The following is a 19,156-nucleotide window of genomic DNA, read 5'->3' as shown; positions in this document are numbered from 1 at the left end:
GGGTTGCCGAGGAGGAACGTGCGGGCGGATTAACTGGACCTAAAATAACTCTGAGAGCACGCAAGCTGCACCTCTTCCCGGTAAACCCCTTTGTCGGACTCCTGAGGGCGTCCGCCAGCCCTCGCGGGCCGTGACGTCATTCCAGGTTGTCAGTCGCCGGCCGTCGAGTCAACAGCGGAAAGCCTCATGCACTCTGGCACAAACAGCACAGCAGGCGCCCCCACCCGCCATGCTTGCCTCTGTCTCTCTGCTCACCCCCCCACCCACCCCCCACCCCCCTGTTGGCTGAAAAATGTGCAGCTGTTACAGTAAGCCCGTACGCTCTTATAGGGCCAGAAATAGCCCCCTTTAGCCGGGGCAGGGACACGGCGACAACCTCCATTAGCTCAAATGTGAGAGGATTGAATCACCCCGAGCTCGAGGGCTTGAACCTCTATCTACGCCGGCTGGGAGCAGGAATCATATTTCTCTCCCACTATCATTCTCCTCCGCTTCTCTTCCTCTCTCCCTTTTTCTCTATCTGAAGTCCAGAGTGCACTCACAGCTCCGCTCAGTGTGTGCGATTGAGTCGTAAACATTAAGGGGAAGATTCAGGGGACTCTAAACACAGAGGGATGTCTTTCAGGTTCCTCTTAAGGATGTTATGTGCGTAGTTAGGCCTTAAACAGTTTTACAGTTTGCCCAATGAGTGCATACGGGGTCTCCAATGAGACATTGTAAAAATTATTTGACACTGCTGCCACTGATATAGTAGGACTATTCTAACAGCCAGTGCTGTCTTGAAAGAGTAGAGATAATGGGAAATAATGGGGGTTGCATCAGGCTGGGCAGAAAAGGAGGGAGCAGACTAGAGGAGTGGAAGCAGTCATGGAGAAGTCAGACCTTTATCTATAGGAGAAAGAAAAGGAAGAAAAGAGGGAAGGGAAGTGAGAGAAGAAGAGAGACAGGATAGAGCAGTTAGCATATAAATCACTTCTGTAATTTGAATTAACAAGAAAGTCAGGAAATTCACAGTGAAAGAGGAAGAAATGGGATAGGAGAGGAAAAGAATGGAGATCAGTGTGAGGGCAGAAAGTTAGAGTTTGACACGGCGCCTCCGAGAAAAAGCAAATTGGCTTGTCCCCGCAGCTTGGGATTCGTGATGCGTATCGGACGCACTTGGAGAAAGCTTTTTCGGTGGATGGGATCACAATGAAAGGAACCAGAAAGGCAAAACCCGGGGAGCAGCTTTTTAGATTTTGTTATCAAACCCAGCCGTCTTAGGGTCTCGCTTCAAATGGCATATCTTATGACCTGACAAAAGTACTCAGGGTGCCGGCTGATGTAAGAGATTATCACGACATCTTAGATATCGGCCCGTATAGCTGCGTCTACAGTCACCAGCCTGTGACAAGAGCAGATACGATTTGACTCATTTACTCAGGGACTCAGGTTGGCATTGTGGTGGGAGTAAAGTACGTTTGTGGTTTAACTCTGCTGCCTTCTCCTCAGTAGACTTCCCACTCTCTTATCCTTGATGGCTCCTCCCCCCGCCTCCCTATTGGTCGGTTATTTGAAGGTGAGCTGGTTGGCGAGCTGGGAGAGGAAGTCAAGTGGTTTGGACCTCCTCATCCCTTCCTCACCACTGGGCCTCTCCTCCTCATTTTTGCGGGTCAGCTCCAGCTCGATGGTCATCAGTACCCGGCCCGAGCCATCAACCCCACCTCCCCCCACCTTTTCTGTCTTTCTGACTATGGTTCGCTGCTGCTGCAAAGGCTGGGCCTTCGCCATCACCTGGCGTACGGGCTGGAGCAGCCGGCCGGCAAGCCCGCCCCAGCCCCTCCCCGTATCCTATTTCTTATCCTTGCGTGACTCCTGCTTCTTCTTTTCCGAGGCGGCCGCCTTCACCTTGGAGGGTTCGGCGGGAGGCACGGGGCCCTGTGGGGGAGGAGGGAGAGGGGTCGGGGGGAGAACAGGGGAGGAGAGTCACTTCAGGAGGAAAGGAGTGTGAGGGAGAGAGAGAGAGAGAGAGAGAGAGGCCAAGGAAGGAGGGAAGAAGGGGTGAGATGGGTGATGGGTTAGAGATGAGAGGATGAGAGATGTGTGTTAGCAGGATGGGTGGAGCTGTGTGAAGAGGAGAGAAAAATAACATTTAGGAGGAGGAAGTGAGAGTCAGACATACGAGAGAGAGAGAGAGACAGATAGGGGTGAGGAGGTAGAGAGACAGTCCTTTTAGGGGAGGGGGTAGCAAGTGAGAGGGGGCGGTGTCCAGAGCTGTAAGGGGGTGACAAAACAGGTAACCATGCGTTAGGATGGGACACAGTGGCAGGCGGGCTCCATACACCTGTGACAACTGAGTGACAAAGTGACAATTGATCAATGACACACACACACACACACACACACACACACACACAGCCAGATTTGGTTCTTACTGGGATCACACTATTCTAGCTACTGATGTCTTTAAATGTGACCGTGTGTCCAGTCAAAGCAGTTCTTGTTTTTCCATCAGCGTCGCTCTCATCACACTCATAAGTCACCAGTTAGTATTAATTCATCAACTTGTTGATAGAAATTTTAATGCCAGTAATGAATTTGTCTAAAAAACTTGAGATATGGCTTTCATTTCAGCTGAAATGACCATGTTCTGACTGTCACAATGAAATAAAATCATTACAACACTGCAGGAACGACGCTTCCATGTAACCCGGATAATTTAAAACCACACATAAAATTCATAACCTCACTTGAATTATTTAAATGAGCCACTTTCATATTTGAAATAAAGTTGTTCTTGCTTTTAAGTTTATTTTTTAACCTCAGATTTAGTGTTGCACTAATGATTGTTCTTGTTATTCAAATTCTGCTTTTTTTTTTGTTTGTTTCTTCTTGGTTCTTGTGTTTTTGTGCTTAGACTGAAGATGCAGTGTCTTGTCTTGACCTTTCGGGGGCAAACGACAGTAAAATTTGTTCCAGACTTTCACCTCTCAGCCGAATGTAATTGAATAGTTTAAGTGTGAGCTGCATTTCGAGGCCTGCTCCCACTACGCATTTGGAGCAGAACTGCACTGAAATATTTGTTTATAGATCATATAATTGGGCTGGTAAATAAATAATTCAACTCCATGGGGCAAATAAATTATATGTTAGACCATTTTGCTGCAGACATGGTCAGGGATGGACATGCTTGACTGGCCATGTCATATTTTTAAACATCCGCTTCAAATATTCATCTAACTAGTTTATATAACTCATCCATTCACTCCCACTCATTCTGTACATTGTCTGTGCAATGTCTAAAAACATCTCCAAGGAGAATTCTATAAAAGGAAGAGGAGGAAGGAGGGAAAAAGGAAGGAAAGTGAGGCTTCACTTGAGTACAACAAATTCATCAGGACGGACTGGACAGAGTGGAGAGGAGGTCAGGGCAACACTTAACTTTACAATAGCTGTATTCCAGTGCATTAACCTGTGCGTTAACCTATCGAGAAGCGTCACAAGTGCACGATAATGCTCTGATGGAGCTTAATGAGACTTCAGCCATACATTATGTAATGTTTTTCACAGCACTGTGTACTTATAAGACTCTTCCACAGGTTGAACTACAGGCCAGGATGCTGTAGCAAAGGGGACAGACAGAGTGAATACTGAGCATGCTGGAGTCTCACAGACAGAAATACTTCCTCTCATACATCAAGTTAGTCAACAGTGGAAAGCACACTAGAGGCTGCCTCTACCCGCTGAAGCTTCGGCTAATAATACCCCACTGATTGCATTAGAAAATTTATCATCTTTAATTATACTCTGTGCAAAAGCAGCACGCACTCTGATAAGACAGCGATCGAGGCGTATGCTGCGACTACCATCCGGCTCGATGGGGCAGCTGTGCAGCCCATCCAGTGTCATTACCTTCGATCACACTCACATTGTCTCATACATCACTGTATTGTTTACCATTATGCATCCCACGGTAGACACAGTTTTTTTTTTTGTGCACAATATTGCTGAGCTCCCACGCTAATGACAGGGCTGCCTCATAAACACAGTCGAGCCTGCTTAGGCAGAATGCAGAACCAGCCTTGTTACAGGGGCTGCACACACTTCAAAGGAAATGTGGGTACAGTGGCAAAAGAGGAGGGACTGGCAGGGAGGCACACGGGTAGGTAAAGTGGCTGCATCCCCCTGCTGCATGCTAAAAAGAGACGGTGACAGGTGAGGAGGGAGGGGAAGAGAGGTAGATGAAGAGTGAGAGGTAGTGATTTCCTGTCCAGAACCGAAGCTGATCAGAACCCAGAAGACCTGAGGAAGGCAGAGGAGAGAAACCGGGAAGGGAACGAGTGGCGTGAAGATGAGGGAGGATTGACAGTGAGTGAGAGAGGGAGTAAAAAAAGGCAAGAGGAGAGGGGGATTTACAGACAGATAGATGCCTCTCATGGTCAGTGAGGAAAAGTCAAAGGCACGGAGAGGAGGAGGCTGCGACTGAGGAGAGGGAGACTGGGGACCGGATAAAAGGAATGTGAATGAGAGAGAGAGGGAGTGAAGTGAAGTGAAGTGAAGTGGGGGGTGGGGGAGGGTGGAAGTGGTGGAAAGAAGAAGAATGGGTGGGTTGTGTGTGTGTGTGTGTGTGTGTGTGTGCGTGATTGTGTGCTCAGATCGATACTGAGTGCACTCAATTATCATTCCAGTACAGCATGTGTGTTCATTCCTGTGAGCTTTCTTATGTGTGTGGCTGCTCCCACACCTCCACCTAATGGGGAGTAGCACACACCACAGGGTTCCTTTGTCTCTCTGTCTCATTCACTCCCTCATTCGCTCCCTCACCCACAGCCTTTTGGAGATTTGTAGTGCAAGCCCAGCAAACAGAAAGTAGCGAAGATGGTGAGGCTGATACAAAATTGTGTTGTGTCAGCACAGCCTCCTAATAAGGGCTATTTGATCAAACAAGCACTTATGAGTGCACTATAAGATCCCACGAGTCCAATGTGTGCGGCGTAGCTTCTAGAGAGGAATAAAAATAAATAAAAGAAGGGAGTGTGAGCTCAGATGGAATGCCTGTTTTCGCTGTATATTTCCCTTGCAAGCCGAGACGTGCAGGAGAGTAACTGTAAATGACAACATTGTCAAATATTTCAGTGTCCTTTTGGCGGCGAGTTATTTATTCATATATGCACTGTCACCCGCCGCAGGCACTTGAGAGCAACTGACTGCAGCTCAAGAGTAACCTGACAATCATACGGCGGTAGAAAGGAAAGAAGAAGACAGAGGGAGGAAGAGGGGCTCCAGGGAGATGAGAATGAGCGCACTTGCTTGAGGAAGGAGGGAGGGAGGGAGGATCGGCCCTCGCTGGTGTCACCCCCTTAGGTGTGAGCCACGGGGGAACGACGGCACACTCCTACCCGCCAGCGGATGCCCACAGCCACCACTTCGTCTTTATGTTAGCTTCTACCTGCAGCTAAATGACGCGACGTCACAATAACACCTCTGATCTCTGCACGACTCCCATTCAAAGGCTGATTTTTTTGATTTAGCAAAATGCCTTGAACTCAAGTCCCTTAACTTTCCTTTTTTCATTATCAGCATGCAAAGCGTACAGTCGATTACAATACACCCCCGCAACCATCCAGCCCCCACATTACCACGGAGTAATCAAACAGCACTTGCCCTGGTGGATTGTATTCACAAAAGAATACAAGCCACCAAAATGTCTGATTAATCCACCACTTGAGGCTATCACACTCCCATGAGGGATAGAGGAAAAAAAATACCCCAAATCCTTGGCGTGCAGCAGTGTAAAACCACTGATAAGAGCCCAGACCATAATAGGCCCAGTGATTTTCATTTGACTCCCAGTGAGCGAAATCAGCAGCTCCTGTCCATTTCCCCACTGCGAGCAAATCACAGTCTGCATTCAATACAGCAATAGCATTAAGGCCGTGACACGGCCTCGGCCATTTCACAGTCGCTGGTTCGATTTTTGCCCCGTGGCTGTTTACTTGCACCGTGCTGATTGGCCCCCCTGCGGGGGCTGAAGGAGGGGTGAGGACCACAAGAAAGAGAGGGGAGGAACGGCACGGGCTTTAAAGCACCTGAAACGCTGAGATGGCACTAGAATTTTAACAGCTTGAACACTGTTATTAGTGTTCGCCGGGCAGAGTTTGAATGACGTGTTATTTTGTTGTTGATATGTTGCTTCGAGGAGGAGCAGGCTAAGAGTGCGGACATTTTGCAGCTGCTTTAGAGTGACATTGGGGGAATGCGATTATGAGACTGTGCCGTTATGCACTGTCATGTTGGATGTGTGCCTTTGTGTGGCTGCGCTGCAACAGAATAGACGAATATTCCTTCTGACAACACGTTTCCTGAGCACAACAAATATTCAAACGTTGAATGCTATTTTAATCTTTCCAAAAGGATGTCATTTTACTATTTAGCCCCCTGAATACAACAACACGGCAAGCTGTTGCATTTGGTGTTGTCAACATCATGTGTGCATATGATCGAATGTGTGAGGAAGGGAGGAAGAGGAGGAAAAAGAAGAGGGGATGTGGAGGAAGGGGAGGAGGGAACTTGCCTGTCTCTGCTGTGATCCCTCTTTCTTTTTCTTGCCATGTTTGCTGGAGGGGACAAAAGAAAGACAATGTCAGGATGTCGAATCTATCTCTCCCTCCAGTGGTCACAGGGCAGCATTGCCTGGCAGCCATCATAAAGAGAACATCAACTTAATCTACTGGCCCTATCTGAAACAAAGCCCCCAGGTGCTAGATGCGCTAAGACCTCATAAGATTGGATGGGTATAAGCAAGATGATGAATCCATCATCTTCATGATCTCATGGATTACCTACTTCGCTTCACCACTTCTAATCATCTTCCTCTGGACCTATGCAGTACTGTTTTTAGATTAAATCTAAATGAGAGATCATTATCGTCCTCTTTCTCGCTGACTAACTTCAAATCTAAACCTCACATACCTAACTAAATCAAATTGTGGCACGGCAGCTATGCCAGCTATGCCAGCTTGGCCACGCAGGTGTCGGTGCCAGGGATGGGCTCCGGCCTCAGCTCCAGTCCCTGGCACAGACCCGACTGGCAGAGCGCCGCCGGCCACAGGCCGGTCACTGACCTGACACTGAGGCTGAAGACGCGGCGCGCCACCAGGAACCTCATCAAGTAGTAGATGACCACAATGAGCACCAGCAGACCCAGCACCACCCCGATGATGGCTCCTGTGATCACACCAGCCTGGATGGGCACTGCAGGCGGAGGAGAGGAGGGTTAGAACACCGAGCACAGAGAACAGAAGAGCAGAACGCGACAGAAAGTGACACAGAGAGGCTTTTGAGTGTTCAGAGGAAAAGAGAGGGTATGAAGAAAGGAAAAACCCATAAAGCAGTGAGTTGGAGAAGAAAAGAAGTTGTCATAGCAGGGAGGAAATGGGTGGCAGAAGAAAGTGAGGAGGGAAATGAGAAGTAGAGATGAAAGTGGAAGAGAAAAAGACAGCAAAGGTAAAATAAAGGTTGAATGAAAGATGAGGAATATGAGTGCAGTAGAGGCAGAAAAGAAGATAAGGCAGAATAAAGGTGAGTGCGGGGATGGAGTCGCGGAGGGAGAAGGTGGGGGAAGGGACGAGACGGTGGAAGGCAATGGAGAAGGGAGAAAGAACAGAGAAAGGGAGGAGAAGGCGACGAGGAGGGAGAGAAAAGCGAGGCACATGATAGCAATCTCAAATAGAGAGAGAGATAAAATTGTAATTGATTTCATTTAACAGGAGGTGCGAGGAATTATAAACGAGGCTGTGCGACGACTGGTCTTACCACGGTACTCGCTTTAGTCTGATGCACAGCGCAAATTGAGATTAATTTCAGAGTTTGGAATGATTACAACAACAATTGAGAACAGTTGGCTTCTGACGAAGAAAATTCACCAAAATATGCCATATGGGCTCAGTGGAAAGCTAATGAGCAGACACAGATGTAAGACAATGCAGGCATTAGACTTTACATGACTGTGGAATTTAATTTTGCTGAGAAACTCCCAGAGGACTCATTGAACTCCCTCCCACATCTCACCCTTCTCGAAGACCAGCAGGCGGACGCTGGAGGGCCGGCCCACTATGTCAGGGGGGTTCTTGGCGTCGCAGGTGAAGGTGCCGTTGTCGCTGAACTCCAGGTTCTTGATCAGGATGGAGCCATCACGGCGGCTGGGGTTCCCAACAAACTCCACGCGGTCCCTGAATGGCCCCTTGTTGTCGACATAGGCGACACCACCAGTGTAGTGGAAGATCTGCGGAGGACAGAGAGGTCATCGGACTGTTTATGTGTGTGGTGTCAGCTTAACGACATTCAGCAACAGACCGTTTTTGTTGTCACTGTTACACTATTTTGCATTGCTTTTGTGTGGGGGCTTGTTTGTTGTCATGTAGCTGATACAGCTGCTTTCATTTTTGTATAGTCATGAAAAGGATCCTGACAGTCTAGTTCGCTCCAGCAGGCTCGAAACCTGTCAGATACTGAAGGCTGAAACCAAATCCGGTTTTATTCGTGGATGAGTGTTGCGAAAACTTCCGACTTTTTAGCTGCTAAATGCTCCATTTTGTTCACCTGCCAGTGGCGAAGTTTGTACCTTCTGCCCAAAGAAACAGCAGGCACAGCGAGAGCTCAGCGAGTAAACCGATGAAAGGCGCGAAAGTACAGATTCAGGTGCTAACATTACGCTCATTTGATCCATTGTTAATATAAAATATTATTTCAAGCAGCAGATTTTGCTGTAGCTTAAGCTGCTGTACTTTAAGCTCTTGTGTGGCTGCTTCTGTTAGACATCAGATGTTTTTTCTTTGATTTTTTGCAGAAAAACATGTTCATGGTTATATTTCTAAAAGTCAAGCACTGAAAAAAGTTTCTTTTGAAAGAAGCTTATTTTTAATCTTAAATCCTGATCTAAGATTTTAAGAGGAAAACCTAAATGGGCGATGAGGTGTGCGTCAATGCCCCAAACGCCATAACATCAGAGTCAAACTTGACTGAGATCCTGCTGAACAATTTAAATTTTCAGCTTGTGTCTCTCTGTAGTTTTAAGGCCCGTAAAAACCCCTATGATGAAAAAGAGAAGCCAACTCGGACATCTTAGATGGACAAATGCACCATGAAAACAGACAAACATATGAAACTGTAAATCTGTCCAGGCAGGTAAAGAAATGAGCGACAGAAGATAAGTCAGGGGGAAAAAAAAAAAAGAGAGAGAAGTCTAGTTTCAAAGTGAGGGCACTGCAGGAGACGGATGAAAGTGAAGGAGGTGAGGGGAGGAGATAATGAAAGAGGGGGGGAGGGACAAAGAAGGCAAGGGCTGAGGAGGAGGAGATTAAGGGAGGTGGACAGAGGGAGGCGCAGTCAGGACGGGGAGATAGAGAGATTAGAGAGATGGCAGGACGATAAGGGCAGAGAGAGTGAAATTAAAGAGCAGGAGGCAGCAAGAGGAAGATTAGGAAAGAAAGTTTCTTTGCGCTTGTTGTCTTCTTCTTTAGTTAATACATGAAAACTGCACTTGAGTGTGTGATGACATTTTAGATGATCACACAGTCCTGTATTTGCCGAATTAAACCGATTCCTTTTGATGATTTGTAAGGATCCCGTCTGGTGAGAGCGCGCAAAAATGACTCATGAATTGGTCCGTCCCGTATAGCGAAAGCGATCAGTCATGTGTAAAGCTCGAGATCCTGATATTAAAGCTACACAAACCCGGTTTGTTTTCATCTCAGAATTAATGAGAGACCTTGTTTTTTCATTGTTAGAGTCAAGGGTTTCTCCACCCACAAGTCATGCTATGTGGCTTCAGCGCACCACCCCCTCTGACTAAGTTCCTGTTCCTCCTCGTTGCCTGATAGGGGCAGAGATGGCAACAACAAAACAGTCTTTTGGCAGACATCATAACCATTTTTGTCTGCATTTCTGTTGCTGCGAGAGACCTTATGTGAGTGCTTCAAAAATATTTGCAGCTTCTTGTATGTGGAAAAGCTGAAGTTCAGTATCGCCAGAATTTCATCTCCTCTGGTGTATCTCCCATTAAAGATTATTAGATTTAGCTGCAAAATGCTAAATACTCCCTTCAGCAGCTGATCACTAACTCTGTCTGTCTGTCTGTCTTGGTGCTGGACAGATAGTGTATAGTGGGTTTGTCTGAACTCTGCTTCATTGCTTTGCTTTATCTGGCAACTTGACAACACAGCACATTTTCTTCACAGGATTTTGCACCACACTTATCAATACACACAGCAGCTCATGGTTTGTGTGTGTGTGTGTGTGAGAGAGAGAGAGGGGAAGTTTGTGCATTACAGAGATGCTGTCCCGGGAGCCATCAGGCCTGTATGTCCAGGAGAAGGTGACGTCCTCCGAGGTCCAGCGCCAGGAGAAGAAGGAACAGGACAGCCGGATGTCGGAGCCCACCAGGGCGTGGCGCTCCCAGCCGGTGTAAATCACTATGGCCTGGGACTGCTCAGGCACTGGCAGGCACAAAGCGAGATATGGTTAATTTACAGTTCACATCCACACCAAAACAGGAGTCAGATGTTGTGGGGGTTCAACATGATTGTGGTTTAATATTTTGTCCTCCTGCATCCACAGCCTTGACATATTTCATAATCTAATTTTTCATCCCCGAGGGAGTTTTTCCTCACTCGACTCAGATGGTGTCATAAACTCCAGAGATGGTAGAGCCCAATTTGTGATGTTGAGCTATAAACAAATTGAAATGGCATCAAGTATTACCTTTACTTTTCCTCTCTGGTCTTCCCTTTACAACCACAACTCGCAAAATGTTTTTGTTAGAGAGACAAAGCAGCTCGGCAGCCTGCACGAGTGGACATAAAATTGCCGTTGGACATACAGTACATCCTTGTTTTGGTACACCGTGTTTCTCTACATTCCTGAACATTTTTCAACCTCCTCCTTTAATCATGAGACACACAAAGCATGACTCACATAAGCCTTTATGAGTTTTCGCCTTTAAAATCAGCAAAACAAAAGCAGACAGACACCAATAAACTACACACTGAGTGGTGAGAGATCCACCGCTGGTACAGACATGCACTCAGTAAATATTTGCATTGACGCTGGAATGGTGCTGCTTGTCTCTAAAAGTCAAAGGGGGACATAATTTTCTCCATTAATATGGATTATGTTGGCTTAATCATGTGCACTGTTTATGCTTGAATAATATTTAATGATCGATGTTAATTTGGTTTTGGCTGCAAAATCAATATTTCACTTCCCTCGAAAATGCACTCAGCATCTCAAACACCCACCAAAGCGCTGAGAGCCGCACACTCCTGCCTCTCCGACGTTAGCCAGAACGAGACCATTCCTGCATTGTTCAGCTCAGCCTAAAACGTGTGAACGGACCACCGCTGGTCATAGTATTATCACAGCTCCGTTCACACTAATGCCCCTTAGTGTCCTGGAGCTTTCTGCCTCTTTTAACACCAAAGTTCACAGCTTTCACTGCAAGCGTCCTTGAGTGAGCACCGTTAATGCAGCCAGCCCCCGCGAAACTTGTCGAAGAAATCACGCCTGACATTTTTAATTAAAATTCTGACAAAAAACTGCAAATGTCTGACAGGAGGGGAGCAGAGAAAGCAGTCTGCTTGAGAAACTCCTGCCAAATGCCAGTTTAAAAGTCATAACATTAGCGCTCTTTAACTTTGCAAGCTTAGAGACACCTGCTTTACGAGACAAAGTTAGATAAGGGCCATTTATCATGATGCTGATGAACAATATCCTCAGTAAGTCTCCTAATGGCTTTAAATCAATCAAGTAAATAAGCTTAATGCAGCAAGTAAATATTAAGATATTAATTGAAGTGCTTTAGTTTAGTACTAATCCAGTGTAGATCAATTAGATTCACTCAGTCTATTGACCCTTATTATTATCATCAAGTCCATCAGAGTGTTTAGCGAAGCACTGAAGAGGAATAATAGAAGAATCCTTCCTCATCAGATCCTCATTTAACCTTTAACCCCACATCAGTGGAAAAACTATTTCTACATCCCTGCTTTCAATCAATGGAAATTCAGTTTTCTGTTTTCATAAAAGTTCAAAAGATTCATTCTTTCTTTTAGTCTTTTTTTTTTACCTATTCCCAGGAGGACAACCGACGCCAGCGCCAAAAACGTCAGCATGGTTTCTGGCTTCTATGGAGCTCCCAAAAGACCGGTGCCGCAGATCTGACAGGAGTCAGTCGAGTCCCACTCCGGAGGCAGTGTGAGTGAAGGAGGAGAGAGAAAGAAAGAAAGACAGCAGAGGGGTGCAGGATGCCAGGACAGAGGGCAACAGGACAACAACAGAAAACCCACTGTCCCTTGGTTTATACCCAACCACACCCCTCACCCAGGCCCGGCCCGGCCCATCCCTCCTCTCCATGCTCCCTCCCTCCCACCCCTCCTGTCACTTCTCTCCGTTTCATCCCTCATTGAAACAAATTGCACACGTTATTGTTTGAAGTGGATAGAAAAGACGCAGGCGAAAGGCACCTGTGCTGTACAGTAGCTGGTGAATTAATTGGGCAAACAACGGGCAACTTGGGGCGAATTTGCAAACTGGGTGCAGCATTAGGCCGTGATGAATGTGATGCGTTAGATTACACCCTCACTGTGATGTGATTGAGCTGAGAGGGATCGCTAATCAACGCTTGGCATGTAGGCGCAAGAGAGGGTGTGTGACAGGGAATCATGACCATCTGCAGTCGCTCTGTATGTGATCACTGCTCATATGCAAACATTACAAGGAGAACGGTGGGAGGCTGCCTCGGCCCATTTCTGTCTGTTTACACTGAAGGAGGAGGGGATGAAGGAGATCCTGCAGCGAGGTCATTCCAGTGCTCTCTCCTCCATCCCCATTCCTCACCCCTCTTTCTCCTCTCGCTGGACTTTCACCGGGTCTGATGCCAGCGGCCCGAACAAAGGCCCGACTCTTTGCTCTCCGCCCTCCTTCTATCCAGATTCCAGTCGTTTGCTGACGTCTAGCACTTGGAGACAATGGAGAGAGAGGGGCAGGGGCTGACTGGTGTTTGCCCGTCTGTCAATGGCGCTTTCTTTCTCTTCGGCCTCTCTTTCTTCTAGCCTCATTTTCTCCTCCTGCTTAGACAAAGACGTGTTTTCACGGTGCAGCGCCCACTCCTCACTTTTCCAGTAACACACACACACAGTGAGTGTGGGGAGAGACCCTCTACATATATATATATATATATATATATATATGTATATACACACAAACCGGTTGATATGAGGACAGGACAAGATGCAAAGACGTCTGAGCAAGGAAGCTGCAGACATTGGGAGAAAATGAGTAAAGAGCCGGCAGCGTCTGAGAGGACATGCTGGAGTTGGATTTCTCCAAAAACCCAATTTCTGAGGGCATCGTTCCATCATTTTGTCACATGCCATAAATATGCAGTCATTTAGCCACCGGCATCGTTCCAGCGAACACATGCACAAATTAATGGTCCGCGGTACTCCTCCAGCTTCAGCATACTCACAAGCTGGATTCACTTATTCTCAACATGAAATGTAAACCATATCAGTCATGATTTGACTCCTCCTACCCCCCTTGGGAATGCATATATGATGAGTGTAAGAAGAAGAGGCACTCGACAAAGATGTCCACTTCATCCTCTTCACGTTGATATTTCATTGAGCCTACTCATGCAGCTTTTCTGTGCTAAAACCTCCTTTGCGAGGGGGCTCTTGGCTGAGACGGCAGCATTTAGCGACAGATCAACTTTTGAGACCACGGCATAAATTCTTGCCACTTGTGATAAATCACAAGCCACTCGTTCATCTTAACACCTCAAATACCAGGCTGACGGATCAGCCGAACAAAATGGACCATCTGCCAACTTGTTGCCACCCTCAACTGCCTCAGCTTTGGCACGAATGTCTAAATCGCAACATCCTTAACAATCGTGGCAGATCCTGCCTTCGGGCCCCAGAGAAACAGGGGGATTCTTTATGAGCCTGGCAGGTGCAGAATGTGGCAAGCACCCAAAACTCGTCAGCACCGAGTGACGGCGGCAGCAGCAGCAGCAGTGGCTGAGCTTGGCAGGGAGAAACTGTATCACAAATAGAGCAAAGGCCTCCCGTTCCTTCAGCTTGCAGTGGTACAGAGCACTAATGCAGGAGAGGGAGAGCTCATCTGCAGCTAAATTACACAGAGAAGTGAGACAGAGGGCAGAAGCACCGATGGAAAACTCAATCTGTAGAGCCATTTAGAGATTTTTGTGATACATGATTCCTCAGCTGCACGTCAGTGTTATTGAGGCGGACAAGGCTTCATAGCAGTTGGTGTTATGAGGGGTGAGTGAGTATGCAAAGTACCTGAGGCTTCAGCCACCATGTGAATGAAGCCATCTCAACTGTCTACTTGCATCACTCATCAAGCTCGTTTCCCCGCACTGAGACAGTGGCCTCAGTTGCATTTGGCGAGGGCATGTCATGAGACACCCGTAGGAATTTACAGAGCATATTTACTTATGATGTTGTAATTTTCTTTGACACAGAATTATTTACAATGTTGTGAAAAAAAAAACATATCAAACACACATTGAAAAGACTAGGGATAATCAGAGTCTGGGAAAGCATCCCGAGCTGGAAATGTTAGGGGCTCTTGTCAACTCCATCCATGTCTAATTTTTCTGCAATGCTGAGTATGTTTGTCACAGCTCTCACAGAGTGCAGCCCTGATCACAAGGCAGGCTGGCAGATGTGCAGAAGGGGAATGTCTTTTTCAAAACTGTGGAGGGCTTCTGTGAATGGAGAGCGCTTTAGAGAAGGGACTGCTGCAGGGCTTCGGGCTGGTCAAGATGGGAAAAAAAAGAAAGAAGAGACAGAAGAGATACAAACCACAGAGGCTGGTTCACACGAAGGTCATAAGATTAATGACTGTTAACAATGAACCAATGCAGCGCACTGCAGTCTTACCCCCCTGAAGCACAAGCCTCTCAGTGTGGGCCAAAGTGAAGCACTGACAAGAGGGGAACAACAACCATTGCCCTCATACACCAATCATAAAGTCGTCTCGTAAACGACTGGATCAGCTCACACTTTTGCTGCAGGGGGTTGGATAATCAAGCAAAACATTTCCATAACCAAATATGGCAAATGAGCCGTGGCGAGCAATTGGCCAGAAAACTGTCAGAAGTTAAGGCTAGAAGGCAGGATTAAATATAAATACAGCAGTGTTATACCATCAAGGTTTTCTAATAGGACACAGGTTAAAAGCCTGATGACTAAAAAAAGATTTAGAGTAGGAATTTAAGTCTTAAGTCATTCTTAAGCACTGAAAGCAGTGATTCCAGACCAGGGGTGTTTCTATCCCAGGAGGTACCTCTGCAGTTACTTTGGGGTACATGAAAAGATTGTGGAGTAGCTTAAGTTAGGAAAGAGAAAATACAATTTTAATTAAACCCTCATATTGAGTGTGCTGTAACAGCGGAACATCAGGTGCATAGGTTGTGAAACCTGGGAATTTAAACAAAAAGTAAGGATCAATAGTTCAAATGGCTTTCTGAAAGTGGTGGACAAATGGTTGAAATAAAAGGGGAGTCAGTGAAGGAGTGTTTGAGTTCACGTGCTGTGGCTGGGAGGACAATAATGTGAACTAGCTTTCTGACAAGCTTGTTGCAGGCAACGTGGCTGCTTATGAACATGGTAACATTCAGCCGCTTCCTCTCACTGTAAAAGTGAAGCCAAAGTATTCTGGATACGAGCACTGGCATCTTGATCTGGTGACGTTCACCCCGTGTTTTTATTATTATTATTATCACATGGGGTAACAAAATCTTAATAAATTTAAGGAATCTTGATGTGAAAAAGACGAGTACATGTGTGTTATCCCTGCAAGTGAGACTGTCCTTGAAGGAAAGGTGCTCGAGGTGCAGCTGACTGGAACAGCATGCAGTCTTTAGTCCTTGCATTGCGTGTCTAAATCTGGTTTACCATGACAGTTCAGCAGTAATAACATTTAGTTTCTATGCAGCCAACGTAAAAGTAAGGACTGAAAGCAGAAATGTCTTTCTGAATTGCATTGGGACATTCAGTTTTTCTCAAGCAAACAGAAGCATCTACTAATCTCAGGGAGTGAGAGTGACTCACTCGACTGCATTTTAACAAATGGATACCGTGGTCACGAGTCAATGAATCTCGCCTCACACAGCACGGCTGTGTCTCAGTTCAGGATCAGAGCACCTCGTATGGCGGCACACTCCTGTTTAAGGACAGGAGAGTCAGACTCCAAATCGGTTTCATTTTTACAGCGGGGGTAGAAGCGGTTTTCGAGGGCACTGACAAGTAACGGCCTCCCGACAAGAAGGTGCACAGACAGCGTTTACAAACGCTGCATCTCGCTTAACTTGGAGGACTTGTTGGCCCACACAACTTGTCCTGGTTAAACTGAGCTGATGAAGTGCCTGATGAGTCGCACAGAGCACACAATTCTGTGCTGTCTCTCATGCTGAGGACCTAAGACCGTGTTGTGTGGAGACTGGAGGACAAGGGAAATCATATAAAGGGCCCAAAAAAAGAGGGGGCCTGACATCATCAAAACCGAAAGGTTACTGGCCAACGCTCTGCGCTCCTGCTCAAGAAAAACACTATTGATATTCCGTGGGTTTGGCCGCGGACAATGGCAGGGCCTGTCCCTCCCTCTCTCCCTCGTAGCCTGGCATGGCAGAGATGTCACAGAGAGCACCAAACAAATGGAAGGAGGGATAGAAAGGGATGGAGGGATGGGAGGAAGAGGAGGTGGAGGAGAACAAACGCATTGTTCTCGGGGTGGAGAAAGGGGCATTGTGAACAAGACAGATAGCTTATGTGGGAGAATGGGGTGGGGGGAGAGAGAGGGCCACAAAAGGACAGAAAAAGGTGAAACCTGGCATTTTTTAATAGATGCCCCCCTTTTTTTGTCTTTGTAGCTGGAGGTTATCCATAACTGAGCTAACTTTTTAAAAACACGCTCCACACCCCAAAGCCTCAAACCAGTTCTTAACATGTAGCAAAGCGCAGTTGAACCGAGGCAACAAGCAGGTAGGGTTGCAACTGTAACTCCCCCTGTGGGAACCGGTGTGAACGGGTGACTTGATGTGAACTAACAGCACAGCTGTTTGAACACGGGCGAGGACCTCGGTGGAGATGGAGGCCGCTGTGCTGCAATGCCCTGCAGGCGTGTGATGTGCGCCAGCTGCCCCCCTTGGTAAACATCAGTGACACACCAACACGCACACACGCCCCCACAGGCAGTTAACCAGGCAGACACTTTCACACAGAGATGACAAAAACAAGCCCATTTATACATACACAAAAAAGAACATAAATACAGAAACGCCTCAGCGTGCAGGCACACTGAACACAAAGATCCACACAGACTTTCATGCCTCCTTTCTACTTACACAATCACACATACACAAATTAGACAGAGACAATGGCTGCGGCAGTCAACCTTCAGAGTAATTCACAACAAAAGCCGGGATCATACAGCACACACAATATGGAATTGAATTCATTACATATTTGCATTTTCAATATTTCATGCTCCGTTGCCTGTTTGATTTCCATTAGGGCCTTTTCCATCGCTCACGCTTGCCGTTTCAAGCCCACTTCTAAAGCAACAGTACAGATGACAAATGCCATTTGAATTTCAGATTTTAGTAACACCAGCAATTCCCTCGTTTCTTTAAAAAAAAATAAAAAATGAACACGAGATGCGATGATGATATTCAAGATGAGTGTCAGATGTACCCAAAGTAGTGCGCAGGAGAAGACACGTTTTTAAAAAGCAAACAGGAGGGGGAAAAAACACATTAAAATCTTCACGGGGGGATTGAAGTGAAAAGTGATGAAAAAACTAAGAGTATCACACAGATAAACAGAGGCTGGTGAAAAGGGCATTTTCAGAGCAATTTCCATGATTATTCTACCACAATGGTGTCCTTCTCAAACTCCCCTTCAGCAGACACAAGACACAGCCCACACACACAAATAACAGGCAAACCACCAGTCGAGCAGTACGCATACTTGCATATCGAGACAGCATACCAAACAGTTATCTCAAAAGCGCTTCAGTGTACAAAACACAAACCGCTCTGCATGAGAACACACTGACTGTAATATGCCACATGTGGTGTGAGTCACTGCACAACTGTTGAAATTTTACAGGCAGATGAGCGCTGTAAAAAAACACACACTTGTTTCCCCCTTGCAGCCACAAGTACGCCATCCTGCCAACGCTTCTTATTCACTTCCCTCTCATTGTGCTCGGCCCAACTTCCTGATGCTGCACTGAAGCAACGCACCACTGGTGACTGAGTATACATCGCCAAGAGGTCAAAACAAGTTGAAGGTTGCGCTTGAGTCATCTTGTTTGCTTCTTAACTTAGTGAAAAGACCTGGAAGAAGAGCCGTTTGAATTCTCTGACGGGCAAAGGAAAAGCGCTTCATGGCTTCCTTTCGTATCTCCTTCAGCACAGGGTCCACATTGGACCACCATCAGCAAAGGAGATGATGCAACCCACAAGTCCTCACAGCAGCAGCAGCAGACCAATCATTCACTGCTGCATGAGTGCAAGCGTATTCTCTTAGCAAGGCCTTATGAATTCCACCTCACATCTTTGCACGACCTGATGACGTTTTCCAAGAATAAGTGTTCAACTATTATATAGAGTCATTATGATCAAGCCTCTGGGAACCACGAACGTCTGGACCTCATTTCGGGACAATCGATTCAGTAGTTGCTGAGGCGAAACAACATGACCAGACAGACAGACAGATTATCAAAGTTAAAGGAGCTTATGGTCATAGGAGAAGTTCTCAGCCTGACAGTTCTTTGTGTTTTTAATGCAGCTCTGCTGTCCTTGAATGACTGCCCACCTCAAACTCTCAGTCAGCACCTGCGTGTTAACGTCACCTCGACATTTCAGGCACACGTAACTACGAGTTGCTTACGGCTCAAACAGACGAAAGCACAAACACACCACAAACACTAAGTGCTTCAATCTCCTCCACAAGCACATTCACACCCTCTCACACGTCTTCGCTACGCAGAAAACTCTCAAAATCCTCTTTGCTTCCTCATGTAATAACCGGCCGTCCTTGGCTCTCAAACTGACCCCCCCCACACTCATCTCCAACAGTCTCTG

General features: G+C 46.6%; 1 protein-coding gene across 3 annotated transcripts; it reads right to left on the bottom strand.

Annotated features, from left to right (window-relative positions):
- Positions 1 to 280: 280 nt before the first annotated feature.
- mpz (myelin protein zero) lies at positions 281 to 12,320 on the bottom strand. Of its 3 annotated transcripts, none has more exons than XM_046407602.1 (6): positions 12,104 to 12,320; positions 10,309 to 10,475; positions 8,050 to 8,263; positions 7,104 to 7,233; positions 6,554 to 6,596; positions 281 to 1,917 (listed from the first exon to the last, which is right to left on the bottom strand). In XM_046407602.1, exons 1-6 carry the CDS (start codon positions 12,147 to 12,149, stop codon positions 1,831 to 1,833), a joined length of 687 nt encoding a protein of 228 aa, XP_046263558.1. In that variant the 5' UTR covers positions 12,150 to 12,320; the 3' UTR covers positions 281 to 1,830. The 3 variants fall into 3 exon arrangements, with proteins under 3 accessions (XP_046263558.1, XP_046263560.1, XP_046263559.1); XM_046407604.1 differs by having other exon boundaries at positions 281 to 888; XM_046407603.1 differs by lacking the exon at positions 281 to 1,917 and adding an exon at positions 1,960 to 2,253.
- Positions 12,321 to 19,156: the final 6,836 nt, after the last annotated feature.

Source organism: Scatophagus argus, chromosome 13, assembly GCF_020382885.2.
Source record: "Scatophagus argus isolate fScaArg1 chromosome 13, fScaArg1.pri, whole genome shotgun sequence".
Lineage (NCBI taxonomy): Eukaryota > Metazoa > Chordata > Actinopteri > Scatophagidae > Scatophagus > Scatophagus argus.
The sequence above is the reverse complement of the archived record's forward strand: the minus strand, read 5'-3'. Positions and strand labels throughout refer to the sequence as shown.

What these genes read in the sequence shown, in the direction of transcription:
- mpz (XM_046407602.1), bottom strand. Translation starts at nt 12,149, where the DNA reads ATGCTGACGTTTTTGGCGCTGGCGTCGGTTGTCCTCCTGGGAATAG. An exon ending in GCTCCCGGGACAGCATCTCT is followed by an intron (nt 8,264 to 10,308) that starts GTAATGCACAAA and finishes TGTCCTCCGCAG; the next exon opens with ATCTTCCACTACACTGGTGG. An exon ending in AGGGATCACAGCAGAGACAG is followed by an intron (nt 1,918 to 6,553) that starts GCAAGTTCCCTC and finishes CCTCCCCCACAG; the next exon opens with GGCCCCGTGCCTCCCGCCGA.